The 23902-nt window shown below is 44.6% G+C and overlaps 1 protein-coding gene across 1 annotated transcript; it reads right to left on the bottom strand.

Annotated features, from left to right (window-relative positions):
- Positions 1-987: 987 nt before the first annotated feature.
- LOC147974675 (uncharacterized) lies at positions 988-1708 on the bottom strand. Its single transcript, XM_087519534.1, has one exon. It carries the CDS (start codon positions 1615-1617, stop codon positions 1228-1230), a length of 390 nt encoding a protein of 129 aa, XP_087375660.1. The 5' UTR covers positions 1618-1708; the 3' UTR covers positions 988-1227.
- Positions 1709-23902: the final 22194 nt, after the last annotated feature.

Here is a 23902-nt window from a genome sequence, read left to right as displayed (position 1 = left end):
TCCTCGATTTTTATTTTTATTTTGATAGAAATGATCTCCTCGAGTTCTCACGAACACAAACTCCATCCGCTAACTACTCCCTCTGTCGTCCTTCTGCGGATTTGTTTTAAGTTGCTACCGCTGTCATATAAACCCTCCCAAGGCATTTTAGAGCATACCGGGTACTTCAAACCGGGCCATATACAGAAAAAATTGGACGGCCTTCCGATGATGTAAAACTGAAAATTTTATGATCCCAAGGCGGGGAAAAGAACAAAAACTCCACAGTTTCTCACTACTACTTGACACGCAGCAAGTGAGCGTAGCACTCAAATTAATCGGATGCATTAGTCCGCCAACTATATTCAAGCACATTGTCACCTACGCAATTTTCTAGCTAGTGAATACACCGGCATCTATGTCGTCGGCGTGCGTTAAGCGGCCGCGACAGCGCCGAGCCTGCGCGCGGTCCTGGCCGTGGACCCGATGGCGCAGCTCCTGCGCTTGCGCTCGTCCATCATCACACGTCCACCGATGAGACCCCGCTGCTTCATGCCGCTGAACTTCTCTTGTCCCCTCCAGTCAGCACTTGCTTCAAAACGATGCCCTCAGGAGGGAGAATGACATAAAAAACGTCGCCATCGTCCGATCCGGTAGATCTAGATTTAGGGTTTCCCCGGAACCTCTCGATCAGGTTGACGCAACCTGCAACGACGATGCCTCGAGAAGGGAACGACGTTCGAGACGCCGCCATCGTCCGCCAAGACCGCAGTCAGGCACGATTTTCACCGGAAGCGTCCCGATCTCGCGGCTGGTTGAAACCGAACGGAGCCTCGCCACAAAGACGAACGGCGTCTTCGGTAATCCGGCGAACGTCAGAATATCCAGCGAACGTCAGAGGCATGAAAAATCGAACATTTTTATGCTTCATCGAAGATATCAAGTTTAGTTGACGAGTATGATAAATCCGTATAAATTAATTTTTAAACTAAATTTATTATCATCACACCCATATAAATTGTCATGAAAACTTCATAGTTTCCCACTACTTAACACGCAAGGAGTGTCGCTGAGCATGTCCGCCCGGCCGGCAAGGTTGGCGAGCCCATGGCGACGTCAAGAAAGCCGACAACCTTGAAATATTATTGATAATCCCCAAGGCCGGGAAAAGAACAAAAACTTCATAGTTTCCCACTACTTGACACGCAGCAAGTGAGCGTAGCACTCAGAATCGGACGCATCAGGCCGTCAACTATATTCAAGCACACCGACATCTATGCCGTCGGCGCGCGTTAAGCGGCCACGACGGCGCAGCTCCTGCTCCTCGGGCCCAGCGCCCGCGCCGCGGCGCCGTCGTCGAGCCCGAACTCGCACGCTCTGGCTCCGCGGCCCGACGCCGGCGGGCCTGACGAGCTCACGCACGTCGGCGTCGTCGCCGTCGCCGCTCGCCGAGTGGTGGAAGTGGAACCCGTGGCTCCGGCTCCGGGACACGGCCGCTATACCCACCGGCCCGCGCCCCGCCGCGCAGGCCGCCATCCGGCTGACGTAGAGGTAGCGCGCGCGGAACGGCGCCCGCACGCACCGCCCCAGCATGGCCAGCGCGCGCACGCCCCTGCTCGCCGCCGCCGCCGCGGACATGTCTGATCGATGGCAACGCCTTTGCTGTTTCTTAGCGCTGGGGAGACAACGCCACTGGCTTCGCGACGTCCTACGAATTGCAGTTGCAGTGCTTGTGCTTGTAGCTGAGGCTATATATGAGCTGGTCGGCGGCTCGTTCTGGGCGACGCGTCGTATGTGGAGGGCTGGTTGCGGAGCACGCGAGGTCTGACTCGCTTCGTCATCTGTTCTGCTGCGGGACTTCGGTTGGGTTTGGCCGGTTCAAATCGGACGTGCTACGTGGACGTCGCGTTGATGAGTCCAGCGACGATGAATGCTCATCTAGCGAAAGTCAAGATGAACTTAAGGCGTATTGCAACTAGATCATTTGAAAAGTTTTGAACAAATGACTTGATCGGTTATTTTAGTGTTATTGCGTTCGAGATGCTGTGATTAAAGTTGGTCGGAAGCAATCCAAGTTCATGGTGTGGCTGCGCTTACTGATTTTTATTAGATGGTGCTCCGAGTGTTGATGCAGAATCGAAGATTTGATTTCTAGATACTGCGTAGAATGTAAATATATTCATTAAGATTCAAATCATGTGAGAAGTGCCAGCAGATCAAATAAAAGTAATCTTAACATAAGAGTTTTAACATTCCACAAGTAAATGCAACAAGATTTTAAATCCACTTTAAAATATACTAATGCGTGTTGCCTGCAGGGAGGCTCTCAATTGGCAGTTCACACAGGAGATGTTAGAGTATCTACAGTCAGACTTGCCAAATTCAATCCCTCAAACGCCCGTGGACGCGTCCGGGCGCATCTGTAGGCACTGACCGGACATCCCTCGAATAATGTAATCCACATTCAGACACCTCAACTGCCATATCTCAAATCCATACAAACTCATGCAACTACATCGACGCACATGCCTCGTTCGGCTACTCCATCACACTACACTAAACATGCCATCGGATTACCAAAATTTGGCATGTTTGGCTATGACGGAGTTCATCCACGGCTGCCCTTGCCCTTCCTGGTGCCCTTGTCGTCCTTCTCGCGGAAGTACCCGTCGAAGACGCAGTACGGATCGAGCCGGATCTGCTCGTCATCGGAGCTGTCCTCCTTCTCCTCCTTCGGTGGCAGTCTGAGCATGGCACGGACCGCCTGATTCTGCTCTCGGGCAAGGGCGCACATGTTCCTCTTCTGTCGTTTCTTCACAATACGGGGCGGATGGTTTCTTCTTTCACTATAGGAATCAGGCACTTTGTCGTCCGCCAACAGACGGCAACATGTCCAGCTGAATAGGCTACGGCGAAGGGCTCTTTGCCGTCTGCTGATGGACGGCAACTATGAAACGCTCTTTGCCGTCCGCCAAAGAGCCCGGACGGCATACGTGGCAGGTTAGGTCCGTCAAGGGGCTGGCAGACGGCAAAGACAAATGCACATTTGCCGTCTGCCAGCGGATGGCATTGCTGTCCGCCAACAGACGGCAAAGTAACCAAATAGGCCAGCCAGTGTCTCAGGTTGCACAGGTAGCTGTCACGTGGCAGCTTTGCCGTCCGCTGGCTGATGGCAAAGGTCAGGTCTTTGCCGTCTGACAGCAGACGCCAAAGCTCCTGTATAGCCCATGTTTTTTCTGTTTTTTGTTATATCCTTGCATTTTCAAAAGACATAAATTATATGGCGGATGAGCTTGCCTGCTCCTGGTATGCGGACGAATGGAACAAGGTCGCGTGACAGCTAGCAGTTATGACTGATTGGAATACATGTTCGTAGTATTAGCGCAGGAGACGGCAGACATACCGGGACCGCATGATGTACTGGTGGTACAGGTCCTACCGAACAAGGTGTTCCATCCACGAATCACGGCGTCAGTCCAACAAGTGGTGGGGCCATTTAATACGACATCACAGGGTCGATTTGTGTTGTCGAACAGTAGCCATGGCGGCCTTGGCGGCTGACTGGAGTTCCTATCAGATCCGATCGACAGGCATGGTTTATGATCATCCCTACTAGATTGGAGCATTAAGCATCTGTTGTATCCTGAAAAGGGTCACCCCAATCCCTATGAACAGGTTCGCCGTCCCAGCCATGTACGGCGATGTGTTCTCAGTGGCCATCCAGCCGACACTAGATCTGGTTGAAGCTGAGGGAGGAGCAGTGGATCTGTTCGCGCCTCTCCAACAGGACCTGAACACGCTGTGCGATACAAGCAGCTTATCGCCGCCGGACTCTGAACAGTCCACTGGCTAGGACCGCAAGCTCCTGGTTGGACATGGAGGTGATTTCATTGCTCTGCACTTTCATCGAATTCGTTCAGTAAATAAAAATATTTTTGGCAGTTTGAACTATTGCAGTCAGAAATTCATGCTCTCTGATAACACACCCATATTCTGTGATTGTGGTTAACTGCAAACAAAAGCTATGTGATGCAGGGTGCATGTTGGATGGGCTCCTGCGAAGCGACCGCCTTGTTCAGGCAGAGTGTGTGCCCTTGAGAAGACAACCACGGGGTTCGCCGAGAAGAAGAATGACACTGTTGTTGCACGTGTTGTCAGAAGTACGTTCGACTCATTAGATGAGGCGACTACTAGAATTTGTACTTGTGGGTATTTGGGTTTGAAATTAGGTAAGGCTAGAGAAAAGTTAACTTTAAAAAGACAAAGTGCATTCAGGGGATAGTCCGATAGTGTGTGTGTGCTCGGTACAGCCTGACTTGGTTCGGTTAATCATTATGTCCGCGCACTGGCTGAAAAAATAAGTTGTGCTAAAACTGGTTTATAATTACAGGGTAAGCCAACAGGGAGCAACACAAGATCATGCCAGTGCGAGGGTCCAGGCGTGATTCATCTACTCAGATCGGAGGACAACAGCTGAGACATAAGCGACTACAGGGCCAAGCCATTTCGAATGATTATTACCAGAAATGATCTCACACTTTGAGGCATACAAACTACAACTAACCTGGCATGAAATGCAAAAGAACTACGACCAGGCAATGGAGTTGTTGAGGACAAATGGAATGGCAGCGTCAGTCCATGTGCTGCAGTTCAAGGACGACAAGCTATACCCAGATGGAACCCCTAGCCGGCGGAACTTGATGGATCCAAGTTTTGCGATACATGCTACATTGTCGGCTATGACCTTGTTTATTTTATTAGGGTAAGTAAAATGTACTAACCCGCATTTTGCTGTCTGTGTGAAAAAACTGAAGGATGAATTCATGTACGACCAAAAGAAGCCTCATTGGCGGGATTTCGGGATGTTCAACAAGCAAAAACTGGACTACAACCTTCAGGAATGCAAAAAAGGTAAACCAAAAATAATATGTTGGCGAAGATTGATAGCCATGCAACGGTAAGGGGCGGCTTTTTAGAGCATCTGTGCTCAATGGGATATTTTGCAGGCTCGTCTTGAGCGCAAAGAGGCTAATTGGAAAAAATAATTACAAACCACCCCAGCCAAGCAGGTGGGCTGGCATCTGGCAAAAGCTTATATTTCTGACATTGGAACCTTTGACAAGCATGCTTTGGAAGAGCAGTGATTGACACAGGTGTCCAGCCAGCATGAATTAATGTTGGCAACTAGGGGGTCGTCTTTTGAACCTGCCTGATTTTGCCAATCAGGTTACAAATGCATGCATGATCACATTCTGCAGAAGAGACTTTGCAACCATGTGTTCAAATACTACGGCTTTAGATGGCTGCATTCTGTAGACGATGTTGACACCCCAGATGGTGACATTTTAAAACTGATAAAGGTGCCAAAGGCTTGACACATGGGTAAAAACATTTTGAAACTGAGTAGTTGCCAAACATGTATTCAGAAATTACACCTTAATATTTGGAATCCTTGGTCGGCAACAAATTGTCCAAGCTCGTCGCGCGGCTGAAAAATCTCTAGCGAAGTGGCTTCCATATGCAAGATTTTTCTGCAAACCCGAAAAACATTGGGCTCCTTAAATTATATTTTTGCGGGGTCCTTAAAATATTCTTTTGTGGGCGGAACACCATCGACGAGCGGTTGCCGTCCGTTTTCAGCGAACAAGCACCATGGGTACACGACGGTGCGATCTAAGCACATTATCAAATTTGTAGGTGTAGCAATTTATTTCGTCAAAAAGGTGGCTTTGAGTTGATCCGTATATTCATTTTGTCATACTCCATTGAATAATAATAAAAATGGTTTTGTGCATACTTGATACAGAGGTTGGAAGTTATCCTCCTTTTCAAAAAGAAAAAAGAAAATTGGCCCGGATTTGTGTTCGTCGTTTTGGTGTGGCTAGGGTTCTTTTTTGAATTTGGGGACCTGTCTAGGGTTTCTCTCTCCCTCCCCTATCCCTTGGCGGTTAGGGTAAACACACTCCTCCAAGCTTCGTCGGCGAGCCCGTGGGTTCATCTCCCCCTCTGTCGGCTGCTCCGGCCGCGGGTGGCATGGAGGGGAATCCCGGTGTCTCTGCTCCGGTTAGTAGTTAGGTTAGGGTTTTTTAGTCCTCGCAGGTGCGGCACTCGGACGGATGGCGGTGCTTCTTCTTCGAGTTTTTCTTCCGGGCTCCAATCCTCTTCGAGTTCGTTCATCTGGACGTAGTCGACGGAGCTCCGACGTAAATTCCTGTTGTCTCCTTTGGACGGTGAGGTTAGGGCTTCTCGTCATGTGACGAGATTTGGTGTAAGATGTTTCAGATATATTCAGGGGTTCAACGACGACGACTGCGGCTCCAGGGCGTTGGTCCTTAGGGGCACGTGCAAGAAGATTTTCCGGTTGTCATCGACAAGGTCAAGCCGCCTCCGATAGGCAAGCGACGACAGCGGCACGTCTGCAGCTCGTTCTGACGGTGGCAGTGATTGTTCGGTGGTCTCAAAATCTTGATATTATTATGTTTGAGGTGTTTTGTACCTCCGATGAAGTTTAATAATAGATCTGAATTATTTTCAGAAAAATAATTTGAGGGATCATTGTATGAAGCATGTGGGATCAGCTGGCCTGGCTGAAATATCAGCGCGTGATGTGGACTGAGCCAACCCCATCCAACTAGCACGTTGCTGCCCCTGGACAGGATAACGTTACGTGCCCTTTCTACCGTCGGGACGAGCCATTGGCACAATTTGACACAGGTCCCATCCGCCGTCTGCTGCTAGGGCAGACGCAAACGGCCGTCTGCTATAGACCTGTGTGCGGCCGTGACCTGATCCTGTACGACCGACAATATTAGAATTGGTCTGCATCCCTATGCAAATGAATGGCCGGCGATTCCATGGGCAAGCGCGCTCGTCCACGCCAACGGATTTCCGTATATATATATAACACTATTCTGATCATGGGATTAGAATATATATATATATATATATATATATATATATATATAACACTATTCTGATCATGGGATTAGAATATATATATATATATATATATATATATATATATATAACACTATTCTGATCATGGGATTAGAATAATATTCTGATCACAACATAAACTTCCTGAGTTACATGTCTGAACTTCCCTCTGTAGGAACCCGACCTTCGGGCTATCTTCTCAACCACTAGTGCAGAACTGGGCAATAGCACCGGTTCGTAAGGCCCTTTAGTGCCGGTTCGGTAACCGGCACTAAAGTGTGGGCACTAAAGCCCCCCTTTAGTAACGGTTCAGCACGAACCGGTGCTAAAGGGCAACCACGTGGCACGAGCCAGCTCCGGGGGCAGGGAGCCCTTTATTACCGGTTGGTGACACCAACCGGTATTAAAAGGTTGGGGGATTTTGGGTTTATGATTTCTTTTTCATTTAATTTTGTGTTTTCCATTTAATTTTTTTTTCGTTTGCTGGTATTTTACGATACTACATATTGTATACGTTATGCATATATAAAAATAGAATTTCTAGTAGAACTGATCATATATATATATATATATATATATATATATATATAGGTAAAACTGTGTCTACCATAGCTTGCCACAGAACTAGTTAAGTGTCCCTAAACTTTTAACGGTTCAAAAGTTATCAAAAAATATGAAATAAATATGGGAGCATCTCTCTAATGTAATAAGATGATCCAACAGAGGAATTGTCAAAATATGCATCTATGTGTCCTCGGCAAAAATAATAAGCATTTCAGCTCACTGCGACATAAATATATACTGAACTATTTGTTTTTTTGTCCAGGACACATACAGTCATATTTTTTTAATCCCTCCGTTGGATCATGTTATATTATAGGTGTGTTGGTTCAGTATTTTTTTCAGAATTTTTGAGAACTTTTGCACCGTTGAAACCCTTAACTAGTTCTGTGGCAAGCACTTGTAGAAAATCCTACTCCTATATATATATATCATCAAATGTCTCACAACCATTATTAATTAACACATATATACACACATATATATACAATTTCTCCTAATTGGTGCCTTCAGAGCATGACGACAATTGGAAGTGGTTCATGGGGCGGTAGCGGGTAATAGTATTCTCCTTTGGGATCTATGACCTGGTCGAGCAAAAATCCCGCTATTTCCTTTTGAATTGCTTCTATGCACTCCTCTGCTAGGAGCTGCTCCCGCACCTCTCTGAACTGTTAAGAAGGAGATCAATATGCGTGTGTATTAGTTGTGTGACTAGATATCGATAATGGTGTAAAAATTGTGAATAGTATTCTGACAAACGTACCTAGTCCTGTCTTTGAGATCTGCTCCTTTCGGATGCCATCATGCGAATGTTCTCGCAAACGTAGTATGCACACAGATTATTCCCCAGCGTCTGCTTCAGGGCCTTTACGAGAATGGAATTTGATCATATAATAATTAATCAAGCATGATAATTAAAGCGTCGCGCCCCTGAAGGTAGCACCTCCCAGTGCCAGCCCGGCGGAGCCTAGTCCCGGACATGGGTAGGATGTCATCGCGAACGGGTCGACAGCGAGGATGCGGGCCGGGCATCGTCGACAACAAATACTATATGCCGCAAAAGTAAATTAACATTTTTTAAATGATGGATTGTGATTTCATATATGCAAATTCTAAATTTTATAACTAAAAATATAAGAAACTAAAAAAACATTGATCATCGTCTAACAATTTGAAATTAATCTAATTCATCTAGCTAAAACTAACATTTCCAAAATTTCTAACATTTCTATATAACTAACATTTCTATAACATTTGTATAAAAAATAGAAAAAACCTTTGACATTATATATATTATAACTAACATTTCTATATACTATTTGACAATAATCTAATCTAATTAATTAATTCATCTAAAACTTTGTATGAAAAACAGAAAAAACTAAAAACTAAAAACAGAAAAATTGTGTGTGTGTGCGCGTGTAGTGTGTGTGTGTGTGCGCGCGCACGCGTGTAGTGTGTGTGTGTGCGCGCGCGCACGTGTATGTGCAGTAGCTACGGCCGGCGCCGGCGGCGCGGTGGCTTTGATCGATTGGAGCGAGGAGAGGGGCCGGGGAGGGGCTCATAGCGCACGCGGGCGAGGTCGAGGCGACGGCGACGGCGAGGCGAGGTCGATCCAAGGCGATGGTGACGGCGAGGCGAGTGGACGGCGACGGGCCGATGCGGCCACGGGGACGAGCCGGCGACGGGGGCGGTGCGGAGTTGACGGGGACGACGCGACGAGGACGGGGGCGTCGCGGAGTCGACGGGGATGTCGCGACAGGGGCGGCGACGGCGCGGGACGGGGCGGCGGCGGAGAGAAGTGGGAGATGAGAAACTGAATTTTTTCGAAGTGTTTGTTATATAGGGGACACCTTTAGCTGAAAAAATTATGCTATGTGGGTGAAATTATGATACCATGCCAACTTTCAACCTTTTCGAAATTCATTTGAAGTGTTTTTCAATTTAGCTGAAAAAAATCAGTAAATGCATGAAAGAATTTGTTTGCACATAAAATTTCTTCGCGTTTCAAATGCCAAAACACATAACTACCCCTAAATATTACAGAGATTCCATCCTGGGTGTGAAGCACAGAAGAAAGTGATGATATATAGTGAAGCCGATCACATCCCAGATCTTTGGGTGTGAAACTTTTTACACGCTGTGTCCCTTTGCGCCGTAACCATAGAAAATCTTCATCATTTATTGGGATGCTCGGGTCAATATTCACTGTGAATGAAGCAATTTCATCAAACTTTTTCAAATCCTTGTACTCACCGCGGTAGAGGATGCAATCATTAGGGCATGCATGTATCTTCTGCACCTCTAACCCTAGAGGGCAGACAGCCTTCTTTGCTTCGTATGTACTCTCGGGCAATTCGTTGTCCTTTGAAAGCATATTCTTTATCATTACGAGCAACTTTCCAAATCCCTTGCCAGATACACCATCCTCTGCCTTCTATTGCAGCAATTCCAGTGTGGTGCCCAACTTTTTCTTGTCCCCTACGCAATTCGGGTACAACAATTTTTTGTGATCCTCTAACATGCGCCGCAACTTCTTCTTCTCCAAATCACTTGCGCAGTTTCTCTTTGCATCGGCAATGGCCCGACCTAGATAATCAACGGGCTCATCTGATGCCTCTTCTTCAGCTTCTTCCCGCATTGCCGGCTCAGCTTCTTCCCGCATTACCGGCTTAGCTTCTTCCCTCATTGTTGTATCATCGTATTCAGGGAACCCATGGCCAGGATAGCTGTCGTCGTCCTCTTCTTCTTCATTGTGTTCCATCATAACCCCTCTTTCTCCGTGCTTGGTCCAAACATTATAGTGGGGCATGAAACCGGACTCAAACAGGTGGACATGAATGGTTCTTGACATAGAGTAATTGTGACCATTCTTACAGCCAGCACATGGGCAAGGCATAAAACCATCCACCCGCTTGTTTGCCTCAGCCGCAAGCAGAAAAGTATGCATGCCATTAATGAACTCGGGAGAGCATCGGTCATCGTACATCCATTGCCAGCTCATCTTCAATACACAGCACCGAAAACACCAAATTAATACAATACATAAAGTTCATACAACACTTAAATGCAACAAACAAATAACTCTCTAGCTAAAGAATTTAAATGCAACAACAAATGCGATCAAGATCGTAACTAAGGTAACAATTGATCCAACAGCATAATGATACCAAGCCTCACTATGAATGGCATATTTTCTAATCTTTCTAATCTTCAAGCGCATTTTCTCCATCTTAATCTTGTGATCATTGACGACATCGACAACATGCAACTCCAATTCCATCTTCTCCCCCTCAATTCTTTTCAATTTTTCTTTCAAATCCTCATTTTCTGTTTCAACTAAATTTAACCTCTCGACAATAGGGTCGGTTGGAATTTCCGGTTCAACTACTTCCTACATATAAATATCTATGTCAGCTTGATGGGCATAATTTGTCATAAACACGAAATGCAACAAATAGTTTTAAAAGAGAATATACCACATCTGAATCATAACAAGGATGAGGGCCGACGGGGACGGATATCAAAACCATGGCACTATGTATAACAAACAACGTATGGGTAAGATAATTATACGAGTAACTATATATCCAAATCACACACACATCAATTTTTTATATAAAATTTCATGAACAAGAGGCTCACCACAAGGTGGTGCTGGAGACGGGACGGTGCGGGCGATCGACGGTGGTTACGACGGAGATTTAGAAGGCACTAAGTAAACCACACCTACATATGCAAACTAAGTGTTATTTTGACCTCAGTTTGCATATAAATCAAATACTACCACATATAATTCCTCCCAAATTACTAAAACCCACAATTAATCACTATATAAGCCAATGCAAGAGCTAATCTAGCAATGAGAGATGAAAGGACAAAGTTGCTAACCTTTGTGATCATTTGAATGGATGGGGGCCTGCAAATCTTGACAAATTTGGGGCAAATTTTGTGATGAACTCGGAAGGAAGAAGGGAAGAACAGAGGAGAGGGAGAGTGGAAAGGGGGAAGAACAGAGTGCTGGTGGACGAAGGGTTTATATAGGACGACCTTTAGTACCGGTTCGTGGCACGAACCGGTACTAAAGGTGTTGGAGGGGCTCCACTCTGACAACATCCTACCACCACTCTCATTAGTAACGGTTCGTGGCACGAACCAGTGCTAAAGGTTCGCTACGAACCAGTACTAAAGATCTCCTCCCGCCTAGCCGTTGGAACCGGCACTAATGGACACATTAGTGTCGGCTCTGTTACAAACCGGGACAAATGTGTCTCACATTTGACCCTTTTTCTACTAGTGAACCGTGTCTCCCCATGGGAATTTTTCTGATTAGTCGTGTTCTATATGATGTTAGTGTAATCTAGAAACATTTTTTAGCAACTAAATACCCGTTTTAAATAGGAATCTCGCTCGTTGGCGGATTTTGCACTCGGGTCATGATGAACTCGCATTTTTTTTTTGCAATTTTACTGCCTGAGTTGTTGGACCTGAACTTCCCCGTGTGCTAGGTTGAACTTCCGCCAACATTACCCCAATGGGGCTTGCTATATACCGTTGGAAAGCTATGGACACTAGTATCATGACCCAAGTTAATTTTTTGGCAAAATGTAAGCGGTTTAAGAGCAGTTTTGAAAACCGTTTTTTCTTCATACAAAAAACATGAATCGTATTTTCGATCGCATTTTTAAACGGTTTATCGGAATGAGGCAAATAATATGGCGTTGGAAAGCTGCTGCAAAACTGCTCCTTCCACATGTTGAAAGTTTTCTCTAATTCCCTACGGTTATAGAGTAATTAGGAAAATCATAGAATTTCACAAACGGAACATCCGAGTTCGTATTTTCGATGCCATTTCTAAACGGCTAATCCAATTGAGGCAAATAATATGGCATTGGAAAGCTTATGAAAATGCGCTACTTTTTCATGTTAAAAGTTTTTTCTAATTTGAATGGTTTAAAAGTAATTTAGAAAACGATACAAGTTCCACTGAGTTCGTATTTTCGAGCTAATTGTTTAACCGTACGTCCAAATGCAGCAAATGATATGACGTTGGAAAGCTTGAAGAAATGCGAAACTTTTTTTGTATATATTGTTTCTCCTAATTCGTTATGGTTTTATGTTAGTTTTGAAAATGTCTAAAAACGTATTTTTGCCGTAATTTCTACAAACTTTATCGGAATGGGGCAAATAATATACCGCTGAAAAGCTACGGAAAATTCGAAACTTTTTCATGTTGATGGTTTTCTCTGAATCCTGGCCGTTTTCAAGTAATTTCGAAAACTACGAGATCATGAGTTCTACGTTCATCGCGAAACAGATTCTTCAAAAATGCACCACGTGAAGAACTTGAACTTCTCAGCGTGTGTGCTTGAACTTCACTCTGTTTTTCACGGGCTTTTTTGCTCTCAGCTCTCCATCCACTCACCGGAACACTCACCGAAATTGAGCAAGTGATATACCGATGGAAAGCTGCCGTAAACACGCAACTTTCCCATGTTGATCATTTTTTCATACCCGCGACGGTTCTAAAAGTTTTTTCATCTGAAATTCATTCAGTGTAGTTGGTGAACTTCTTGCTGTTTTCACGTTGAACTTCTGTGACATATTTTCGTTTGTAATTTTCTCATCCATTTCGTCAGTGTTACACAAATGATATTCTTTTTGTACAAACATCTCTCACAATATTTTTTTAACTTTCTCCGACCGAGGACTTGAACTTACACAAATGATATTCCTGCTGTTTTGAAGTAAATTAGAAAATGACGAGATCATGATTTCTGCCTTCATCGCGAATGGGAAACACACTGGATGAAGTAGTTCAACTTCTCGGGCATGTCTGTTTGAACTTCACTATGTTATTGACATGCTGTTTTTTGCACTGCGTGAAGTAGTTGAACTTCTGAGGCATATTTGTTTGAACTTCACTTTGTTTCACTTTATTTGTATTTTTTCTTATATGAAATACACACCATGTAGTACGCGAACTTCCGGTTGTTATCACTTTGAACATCTCTCTGGTTTGTGAGAATTATTTTAAAACACAAAAAAACAACATATTATTGAACAGGTAAACATCGAACCTCTTCTGTTGACCTCCCTCACAAGATTTTTTTGAACTTTTCCTCGCCGAGCACTTGAACTTCTAGCAACCATTTTTTCGTTTATGAGTTGTTTTTAAAAGTGCAAAAAATGGGGTTGTGTTTTTTGTTTTTTGAACAGGTAAATCCTAGGTTTTAATAAACTCCGAACTTCTCTGTTATTTCAAATTGAACGTCACCTTTTTTCATATTTTTGAGTAAAGAATAGTATTCGATTTTTATACGGAAAAAATCTTAGTTTTGTAATAAACATTATACAACTTCTTTGTTATTTCAAACTAAACTTCTTGGTTTATTCGTTAGCAATGGGAAAAATTTAAGTTTCTGTGACAAATATTGAAATGCTCCATTTTTTGAAATTGAACTTCTTGGTTTATTATTTAGTATCAAGGCAAATCTGAGTTTTTTATATACATTGAACTATTGTATTTTTTGAAATTGAACTTCTTGGTTTTTTCAATTTGGACTTCTTGGTGTTATTCATTTGTAACGAAAAAAAATCTTAATTTTGTAATAAACATCGTAGAACTTCTTCGTTTTTTTGTTAGTAACGTGAAACATTATGAGAAAAATCTGCATTTTTATGGACATCGAACTTCACCATTTTTTAAATTTGAACTTCTTAGTCTTATTTGTTAGTAATGGGGAAAATCTTTTTTTAAACTTTCTCGGGTAGGTCACTTGAACTTCGAGCAACTAAATTTGTAGCCTTTTCATTTTTATTATTTTTTTCTCATACGAAATGCTCAACATGTAGTACGTGAACTTCGGTCAGTTATCAATTTTAAACTTCTCTCTGTTTGGCTTTACTAACGGAAAAAATCTATGTTTTTATGGACATCAAGCAGCTCTAACTTTTTTTATTTGAACTTCTTTGTGTATCTTTAGAAATGTGGAAATTGGAGTTTTGTTAGAAACATCGAACTTCTTCATTATTTCGAATTGAACTTATTGATTTTTTTCTTTAGTAACTGGAAAAATCCGATTTATCAAATAAATATCAAACTCCTTCGCTTTTTCCAGTTGAAATTCTTGGTTTTATTTTCTAGTAACGAGAAAACCTGATTTTTCTTGGTTTAATTTTTTGAATTTCTTGGTTTTATTCTTTTAATAATGATACAATACTGATTTTTTATAGATGTTGAACTTCACCATTTTTTAAATTGGAACCTCCTCGTTTTATTGGTTAGTAACAGGAAAAATCCTATTATTTTATAAACATTGAACCACACCGTTTTTTTAATTTGAACTTCTAGTTTTTTAGAAACAGGGAAATTCTTTTTTATTGAGTTCTTGAACTGGTATGTTATTTTAATTTGAAGTTCTTGGTTTTTATTGGTTTTTCCGCCATGACTTACTCAAGTCTACACCATGGGTTTTTCTTTTCTGCACATCTCGTCTCTTGAGTCTCGACTTTTAAATCCCCCCCTCGGAATAATTAAAGTTTTTGTTACATGAAATAAACAAGTTTGTTCTTTTTCTACCTACATAGTTTTTTATTCTCTGAATTCCCCTCGTAGCTCCCCTTGAACTTCTATACATATATCATGAATGTTCCCTAGTTTGTTGTAACCTTTTATTTTTTATTTTTTGAACTCTAGGATGAGTGGGTTTTTTGTTGAACTTCGCTGGTTTTCATTTTTGGACTCGAAGGGGTTGTCATATCAACTAATATCTTTTTTATCATTCCTCTTGAGCATCTTATTTTTATGAACTTCTAGTGTTGACGAATGCACCAGACTTTGGGAACACCTTGTTCTTTTTTGAACTTTTTTCAGCAGTAGTCATACTTGAAGTTCACTAACTTTTTTTTGTGGAGCAACCAAATGTGCACACCACACAGGGGAGAGGGCACATTTTCTTTCATTGTGGACATTTTTTAAAATCACATGGAGAGCACACAATGACAAAGAGGAAAATAAAGAAGGAAAAAATTATGCATTTTTCTTGTTTTTTGCTCATACATAGAAAATGTGTGCATCCACATTTTTAAATTTTCTATGTTCTTTCTTTGATCTACATGACAAAAAATAGTCTTTTCCAATTCAGTGTACTACGCACACACACACACACGCACAACAAATCCGCATTTTTTGGCTGCCACCAATTCACTTTTTTCTATTCAGGCAAAAATACAAACACGTTTCTCATGCACTATAGCTTGCCTGCAAGTATCATACTTCTTTTATCGAACTCGAGTTCTCTGCAATCTTGAAGCTCCATTGGGAAGCTAGCAAGCAAAACTAGTGCTCTCAGTTGAAAATCAATCAACCAAAAAACAGCCTCTCCACCTCCACGGGTTCGTTCACGATCTATTTCTGCTTGTTCGACTCCATCGGCGGGGTGGTGCAGCCTGCTGCTGCTAGCATTCAGAGACAAACAGTTTTTCCTACGCAGCCATACAAAAGCAGCAACTTCCTGCAACAAATTGGAAGAAAGCAAGATGTGTGTTTTTGTGAACCGACACAAGGAGCTGAGTAATCCCAGGTAACTGCAAAACACATGTGAGAGAAGATTCATGTTCATGAAAATTGACAACCTGAACTTCAAAAGGAGTATGTGGATTCTCAATGGGACGAGCTCTGTTCGCCGTCTGCCAGCAAGGTGGATGAAGTTAACTGAAGTTCAAATATTGTGTTAGACAAGGTTCTTCTACTTAGTGCATTACAATAAAAAAAGTTAGCCAAAATGCATAAGGGGAGGACTCCTGTAACATTTTTACTAGAGCATATGAATGAACATGTAGACATTCAACTGTAAAAACCATCACGTTTCTACTGGAAAATACGTTCAATCAAAAACAAATTTGGCAAATTACTCCCAGAAGCACCCGAAATCATGAAAAATTTAGAGGATAATTGAACAGAGCAGTTCAAGACAGAAAGAAAATTCTCCCAAAATGGGGATTTTCTAATAACAGTTGGTCTTTTTCCCTTTCGGTGGGGAGCTCTGCACTACGGAGAACCTACATCAAGAAGGTCAAGCTGGTCATCACGAGAAGAACAACCGGTGTGTGGTGTTGGCCGGAGTGGCACGATGACGATGTTGCATGGAGCGTCACCGGTAAGAGGCATAGAAGGAGGGGTGGCGCGCATCACCAAAGTCGCAAAGTCGAGCTGGCAGGTGGCGTCGGAGCGCGTGGCCGGTGGCGGCGCACGTCAACGCGCAGTCCAGAGTTCACCGGGCGTGCGGGTCGAAGGTGGCCGGCGCCTTGGGGGAGGTGGAGGGCATAGAGTTTGGGGGAAGGAGGCAGCGAAATCAGGTGGTTGGGAGTTGGCACTCGGGCGATAGCGGCAAAATCTAGCAGCTCGGGAGTGGGCCACCATGGCGGAAGGGAGGTGGGCGACGTCGGAGGTTGGGAGGTGCCGCGTTGTAACGCCCTCGATGCGGCTATATCTCCTATGTGTCGAAGCATGACTTAGAGGCATAACCGCATTGAAAGCAATGTCCCAAGTAAGGTAATCTTCACAACAACCCATGTAAATAGATAATAGGGGAAAAAGGTACATAGTTGGCTTACACTCGCCACATCACACAAATACATGAATAACATTACAATCATCCAATTCACTCATGGTCCGACTACGGTACCAAAATAAAAGATCAACCCCAACATGCGACACGGTCCCCGATCGCCCCAACTGGGCACCTCTACTGATCATCTGGGAAAGACACATAGTAACGACGAGAGTCTTCATCGAACTCCCACTTGAGCTCAAGCGCATCATCTGGAACGGTATCATCGGTCCCTGCATCTGGTTTGGGAGTAATCTGTGAGTCACGGGGACTCATCAATCTCGCACCCTCGCGATCAAGACTATTTAAGCTTATAGGTAAGGCAAGGTAATATGTGGAGCTGCAGCCAACGACTAGCATATATGGTGGCTAACCTGTTCGCAAAAGAGAGCGAGAAGAGAAGGCAAAGCACGAACGAAGAACTAAGAACAAGAAGTGATCCTAGAACAACCTATGTCCAGCATTACTCCAACACCGTGTTCACTTTCCGAACTCCGCCGTGAAGAGACCATCACGGTAACACACGCGGTTGATTCATTTTAATTAAGTTAATTTTCATGTTATCTACAACCGGACATTAACAAATTCCCATCTGCCCATAACCGCGGGCACGGCTTTCGAAAGTTCAAATCCTTGCAGGGGTGTCCCAACTTAGCCCATCACAAGCTCTCACGGTCAACGAAGGATATTCCTTCTCCCGAGACATTCCGATCAGACTCGGCATCCCGGTTTTACAAGACATCCTCGACAATGGTAAAACTAAACCAGCAACACCGCCCGAATGTGCCGACAAATCCCGATAGGAGCTGCACATATCTCGTTCTCAGGGCACACCGGATTGTCCAAGGTTCCGGTAGACCAGCCCAGAGTTGCCCCTGGTGGCCACCGACAGCTGACAGGTTGGACCAACACTCAGAGGAGCACTGGCCCGGGGGTTTAAATAAAGATGACCCTTGAGTCCGCGGAACCCAAGGGAAAAAGAGGCTAGGCGGCGAATGGTAAAACCAAAGTTGGGCATCGCTGGAAGAGTTTTATTCAAGGCAAACTGTCAAGGGGTTCCCATTATAACCCAACCGCGTAAGGAACGCAAAATCCGGGAACATAACACCGATATGACGGAAACTAGGGCGGCAAGAGTGGAACAAAACACTAGGAAAAGGCCGAGCCTTCCACCCTTTACCAAGTATATAGATGCATTAAGATAAACAAGATAATATGGTGATATCCCAACAATAAACAATGTTCCAACAAGGAACGATCTCCAATCTTCACCTGCACTAGCAACGCTATAAGAGGGCTGAGCAAAGCGGTAACATAGCCAATCAACGGTTTGCTAGGACATGGTGGGTTAGAGATTTGACATGGCAATTTGGGAGGCATGATAAGCAAGTGGTAGGCATCGTAGCATAGGCATAGCAAAAGAGCGAGCATCTAGCAAGCAAAGATAGAAGTGATTTCGAGGGTATGATCATCTTGCCTGCAAAGTTGTCAGAGTTGACTTGATCCTCGTAAGCAAACTCAACGGGCTCCTCGTTAGCGAACTCATCTCCCGGCTCTACCTAAACAATACAAACAAGCAAAAGGAACACAATCAACCACGTACAATGCTCGAACAACATGATGCAAACATGGTATGCTATGCGGGATGCGATATGTGATGCATATGCAAGATTTGACAAGAAATGATTGAACATTGCCTCAACTTGGAAATCCAAGAGTGCCACTGGAAAGGTGAGGTGATTTTGGTTGAAATCGATATAAAGATCACCGGAATCGGATGCATGGTTTGGAAATGGCAAGCAAAACAAATATGGCACCGGTCTGCGATAATCAGCAAGTAGACATCTAAATGCATCAAGATAATTATGCTGCAGCACTCAAACATGACAAAAAAATACATGTAAGGGATCCACTCATGATGCTTGACAAAAGATGAACACTGAGCTACAGCCAATTCATCCATTAACAGGTTCAAACAAGCATGGCAAAAATGCAAATGATAACAGGTTTCAGACTTAGTGAAATTAACACGTCTGGAATTTAACATCAGGTAGCACATTTTAGAGCATGAAAACTACATGCTACAGAAACTTAACATGGAAAAGCAAGGCATGGCATGAAGCTACTCAAAGCACTTAACAAAAGTCCCTTAGTGACCTTGAGCCAAAAGGGATCATAAAATAGAATTTCAAGCATGTGAACATGGCAAAAATATAAACAGATCTCAGACTTAGTGAAAAACTGGAGCATGCAAATCTGTTAACGAGTAGGCATGTTTACGAGCTCGATGCACTCACTACAGAGCATGGCATGACAAACTAAGCATACACCCATCAAGAATACATGTCATAGAAGCTAGACATGGCAAGAACAACAACATAGCATGCACGGATCAATAGCAACATCCTCGGCAAAATTGCTAACAAGTCAACAATCTGCCAGGATTCATGAAATAGCAAAAGTAGAGCTCGATTGACTCAAGCTAGGGTGCTCCATAAATACAAACAAAGACAAGGATGGATAGAGCACCACAATTTTAACAAATCATCCTTACTGATCATCCTCAAAAGAGGCACGGATCACTAGGAAACAACATGAACATATGGCATAATGACAAAATCAGGACAAGGACTTGGAGAAATTCTAAGTCCCTGAAATCAGCATTACCGATTGCACTAATTTGCAATCTTGTGCTAGTCACCACACATATCACAAAAATACATGGTAAGTGCCTATGTAAAGATGGCATGGCATATAACAAAACTCATGTAGAACTCAGGAGTATATCATGCACACATTAAACATGGCAAAAATGACAAATATCTATTTGATGAAACAGATCTGGCAATTTTATTATATAGCCCTCTTCCAACAGCATTCCAGGCATCAAGATGAGCTTCAATGAAAATGATGCAATGAGATGAAATGATGTACTCTCTAAGAAGAACATTTTGATATGCTACACGCGCAAATCGGAGCTACGGATGCAGAGATACAACATGATGAATATTGCAAAAAAATTAGGGTTCGGAGGGAAAAGTCAACCCGATTTCGAATCTGGATCTGGATCGGGCCGGTTACTGTAGCTGCGCGGAAAATGAGGATCGTCGCCGTCGGAGCTCCTGTTCGCTTGAGAGGAAGCGGCGGTCGGACTCGTCGCCGGACTTGGGCGTGGTCGACGAGGAGGGTGGCGAGGCGGCGGACTTGGCGGCGCCGGTGAGAAGCGAGGTGGCGGCGCGGCGTCTCGCCCGCGGCGGAGCGGGGCGGAGCCGGCAGGCTCGGGCGATGAGTTCGCCGGCCGGCGCGGAAGAAGGCGGCGGCGGGGACGATGCGCGGGCGGCGTGGGCGCGTGGAGGCGGCGCGGTAGGTGGCGGCCCGGTTGGCGGCGGAGAGGGCCCGCCCTCGGCCGGGACGGGCCGTGGCGGAGGGAGGCCGGCGCGGGACACGTGTCACGCCCTGATTGGGTGCGGGGGTGGCGACGGCTTTCCCAGCGGCGGCGGACACGTCCGGTGCACGGAGGAGCGGTCTTAGGGTTTTGGGGAGGAAGAGATCCAAAATTTCAGGGGAGAGGCTAGATTTATAGGTAGAGGGAGCTAGGAGAGTCCAAATGAGGTGCGGTTTTCGGCCACGCGATCGTGATCGAACGACCGAGATGATGGAGGAGGTTTAAGTGGGTTTTGGGCCAAAATGGAAGGGTGTTGGGCTGCAACACGCACGAGGCCTTTTCGGTCCCTCGGTTAACCGTTGGAGTATCAAACGAAGTCCAAATGGTACGAAACTTGACAGGCGGTCTACCGGTAGTAAACCAAGGCCGCTTGGAAAGTCTTGGTCCAATCCGGAAACGTTTAACCCCCACACACGAAAATAGGTAGAAAGGGGCACCGGAGGAGATAGGAGCGCCGGAATGCAAAACGGACAACGGGGAAAATGCTCGGATGCATGAGACAAACACGTATGCAAATGCAATGCACATGATAACATGGTATGAGATGCATGACAAAGGCAACAACATACGGAGACAAAAACCCGAACCCGAGGAAAATAAAATAACTTAGCGCCGGAAACGGCAAGAGTTGGGATACATATAAGGTAAATTACATCCGGGGTGTTAGAACACTCCACCACTATGAAAGGATCTTGTCCCGAGATCTAGGACTAGAAAAACGTCGGGTACTCAGAACAGAGGTGATCCTCGCGTTCCCAGGTGGCTTCACGGTCGGAATGGTGTGACCACTTGACTTTGAGGAATTTGATTGACTTATTGCGAGTCTTGCGTTCAGTCTCTTCAAGAATAGCAACTGGGTGCTCACGATAAGAGAGGTCTTCTTGGAGATCAATGTCTTCGAAGTTGACGGTGCGGTCAGGGGTCTTGAAGCACTTGCGGAGCTGAGAGACATGGAACACGTCGTGCACATTTGCAAAGTTTGAAGGAAGCTCGAGTTGATAGGCCAGATCGCCTCTCTTGCTGACGATCTTGAAAGGACCCACGTATCTAGGGGCAAGCTTCCCTTTGATACCGAAGCGACGAGTACCTTTCATTGGAGAGACGCGGAGGTAAACATGGTCTCCGATCTCGAAAGCCAAATCACGATGCTTACTATCATAGTAGCTCTTCTGGCGCGATTGTGCTGCTTTGAGGTTATCACGAATGACTTTGCACATTTCCTCTGCCTCTGTGATCAAGTCATTTCCGAGAAGTTGACGTTCACCGGTCTCTGACCAGTTAAGAGGAGTACGACACTTCCTGCCATAGAGAATTTCAAATGGGGCCTTGCCCGAACTTGCTTGAAAACTGTTGTTGTAGGAGAACTCGGCATATGGAAGACAATCTTCCCACTTCATACCGAAGGAGATAACGCAAGCCCTGAGCATATCTTCAAGAATCTGATGGACACGCTCGACTTGACCGCTAGTTTGAGGATGAAAAGCTGTGCTGAAACGGATGTTGGTGCCCATGGCCTTTTGAAAAGAATCCCAAAACTTGGAGGTACAGATGCTGCCATGGTCTGAAGAGATCAACTATGGAATGCCATGCAGAGAGACAATCCGAGAGGTATAAAGCTCCGCCAATTGAGCTGTAGTGATAGACTCTTTGATAGGCAGGAAATGAGCCACTTTAGTGAGTTTGTCGATGACAACGAATATAGCATCATTGCCACGCTTGGACTTTGGAAATCCTGTCACGAAGTCCATCTCAATGTGGTCAAACTTCCATTCTGGAATGGCAAGAGGTTGAAGGAGACCAGCTGGTCGTTGGTATTCTGCCTTCACTCTTCTACAGATATCACATTCATTCACGAACTGAGCAATCTCGCGCTTCATTCGAGTCCACCAATATGCCTGCTTGAGGTCCTGGTACATCTTTGTACTCCCAGGGTGGATGAAGAGGAGAGAATTGTGAGCCTCGTTCATAATGACTTTACGAAGGTCACCTTTAGGCACAACAATGCGATCCTCGAAGAAGAGAGTGTCCTTTTCATCAAGGCGATAGCACTTGTACTTGGGTTGACTCTTGGCAATCCCAATCTTCACCTTCTTCACCATAGCATCAAGAAGTTGAGCCTCACGAATCTGATCTTACAAAGTAGGAGAGACTTGAAGGTTGGCGAGGAAACCTTGAGGAACAGCTTGCAGATTGAGTTTGCAGAAAACTTCACAAAGCTCGGGTTGGTAAGGCTTGAGAATCAGACTGTTGCAGTAAACCTTCCCGCTCAAAGCGTCAGCAATCACATTAGCCTTGCCTGGAGTATATTTGATGCTAGGATTATACTCTTGAATCATTTTGACCCAACGAGTCTGCCCGAGGTTGAGATTAGGCCGAGTGAAGATGTACTTGAGACTCTTGTGGTCAGTGAAGATGTCCACTTTTCTTCCCAATAAGAGATGTCTCCAAGTCAAAAGAGCATGCACAACTGCCGCCAAATCGAGGTCATGAGTGGGGTAGTTCTTCTCGTTGGGCTTCAACTGGTGAGAGGTATAAGCCACAACTTTCTTCTCTTGCATCAACAGTGCACCAAGACCTTGAAGAGAGGCATCGCAGAAGACCTCGAACGGTTTGGATTCATTCGGAGGAGTCATAACTGGAGCAATGACTAATTTCTCTTTCAAAGTGTTGAAAGCGATGTCATATTCCGAAGACCAAACGTACTTCACGTGCTTCTGGAGAAGGTTTGAAAGCGGCTTCGCGATCTTTGAAAAGTTCTCAACGAACCTTCGACAGTAGCTTGCGAGACCAAGGAAGCTGCGGAGTTGCTTCATGTTCTGAGGTGGTTCCCAATTCACAATTGCAGACACCTTCTCAGGATTCACCGCTATGCCCTTAGCAGAGATGATATGCCCAAGATAGAGAGCCTCATCGAGCCAAAACTCGCACTTTGAGAACTTGGCGTAGAACTGATGTTCTCTGAGCTTATCGAGCACCAAACGCAAGTGCTTGGCATGATCTTCCTTGTTCTTCGAAAAGACCAAAATGTCATCGAGGTAGACCAAGACGAAGTCATTTGTGTAGGCGTTGAAGATGAAGTTCATCATGCGAGAGAAAGTCGGCGGAGCGTTGACGAGGCCAAAAGACATGAAAGTGTATTCATATGAACCATAGCTTGTTCTGAACGCCGTCTTGGGGATATCTTGCTCATGGATTCGAATCTGGTGATAGCCCATACAGAGATCAAGCTTGAAGAATACTTGAGCACCTTTGAGTTGTTCAAACAGCTCTTTGATGTTGGGAAGTGGGTACTTGTTCTTTATAGTCTTCTTGTTCAATGGACGGTAGTCAACACAAAGTCGGTCCGTTCCATCCTTGTTCTTCACAA

This window comes from Triticum urartu, chromosome 4A (genome assembly GCF_056163025.1).
Source record: "Triticum urartu cultivar PI428250 chromosome 4A, HENAU_Tu73, whole genome shotgun sequence".
Classification (NCBI taxonomy): Eukaryota; Viridiplantae; Streptophyta; class Magnoliopsida; order Poales; family Poaceae; genus Triticum; species Triticum urartu.
The sequence above is the reverse complement of the archived record's forward strand: the minus strand, read 5'-3'. Positions and strand labels throughout refer to the sequence as shown.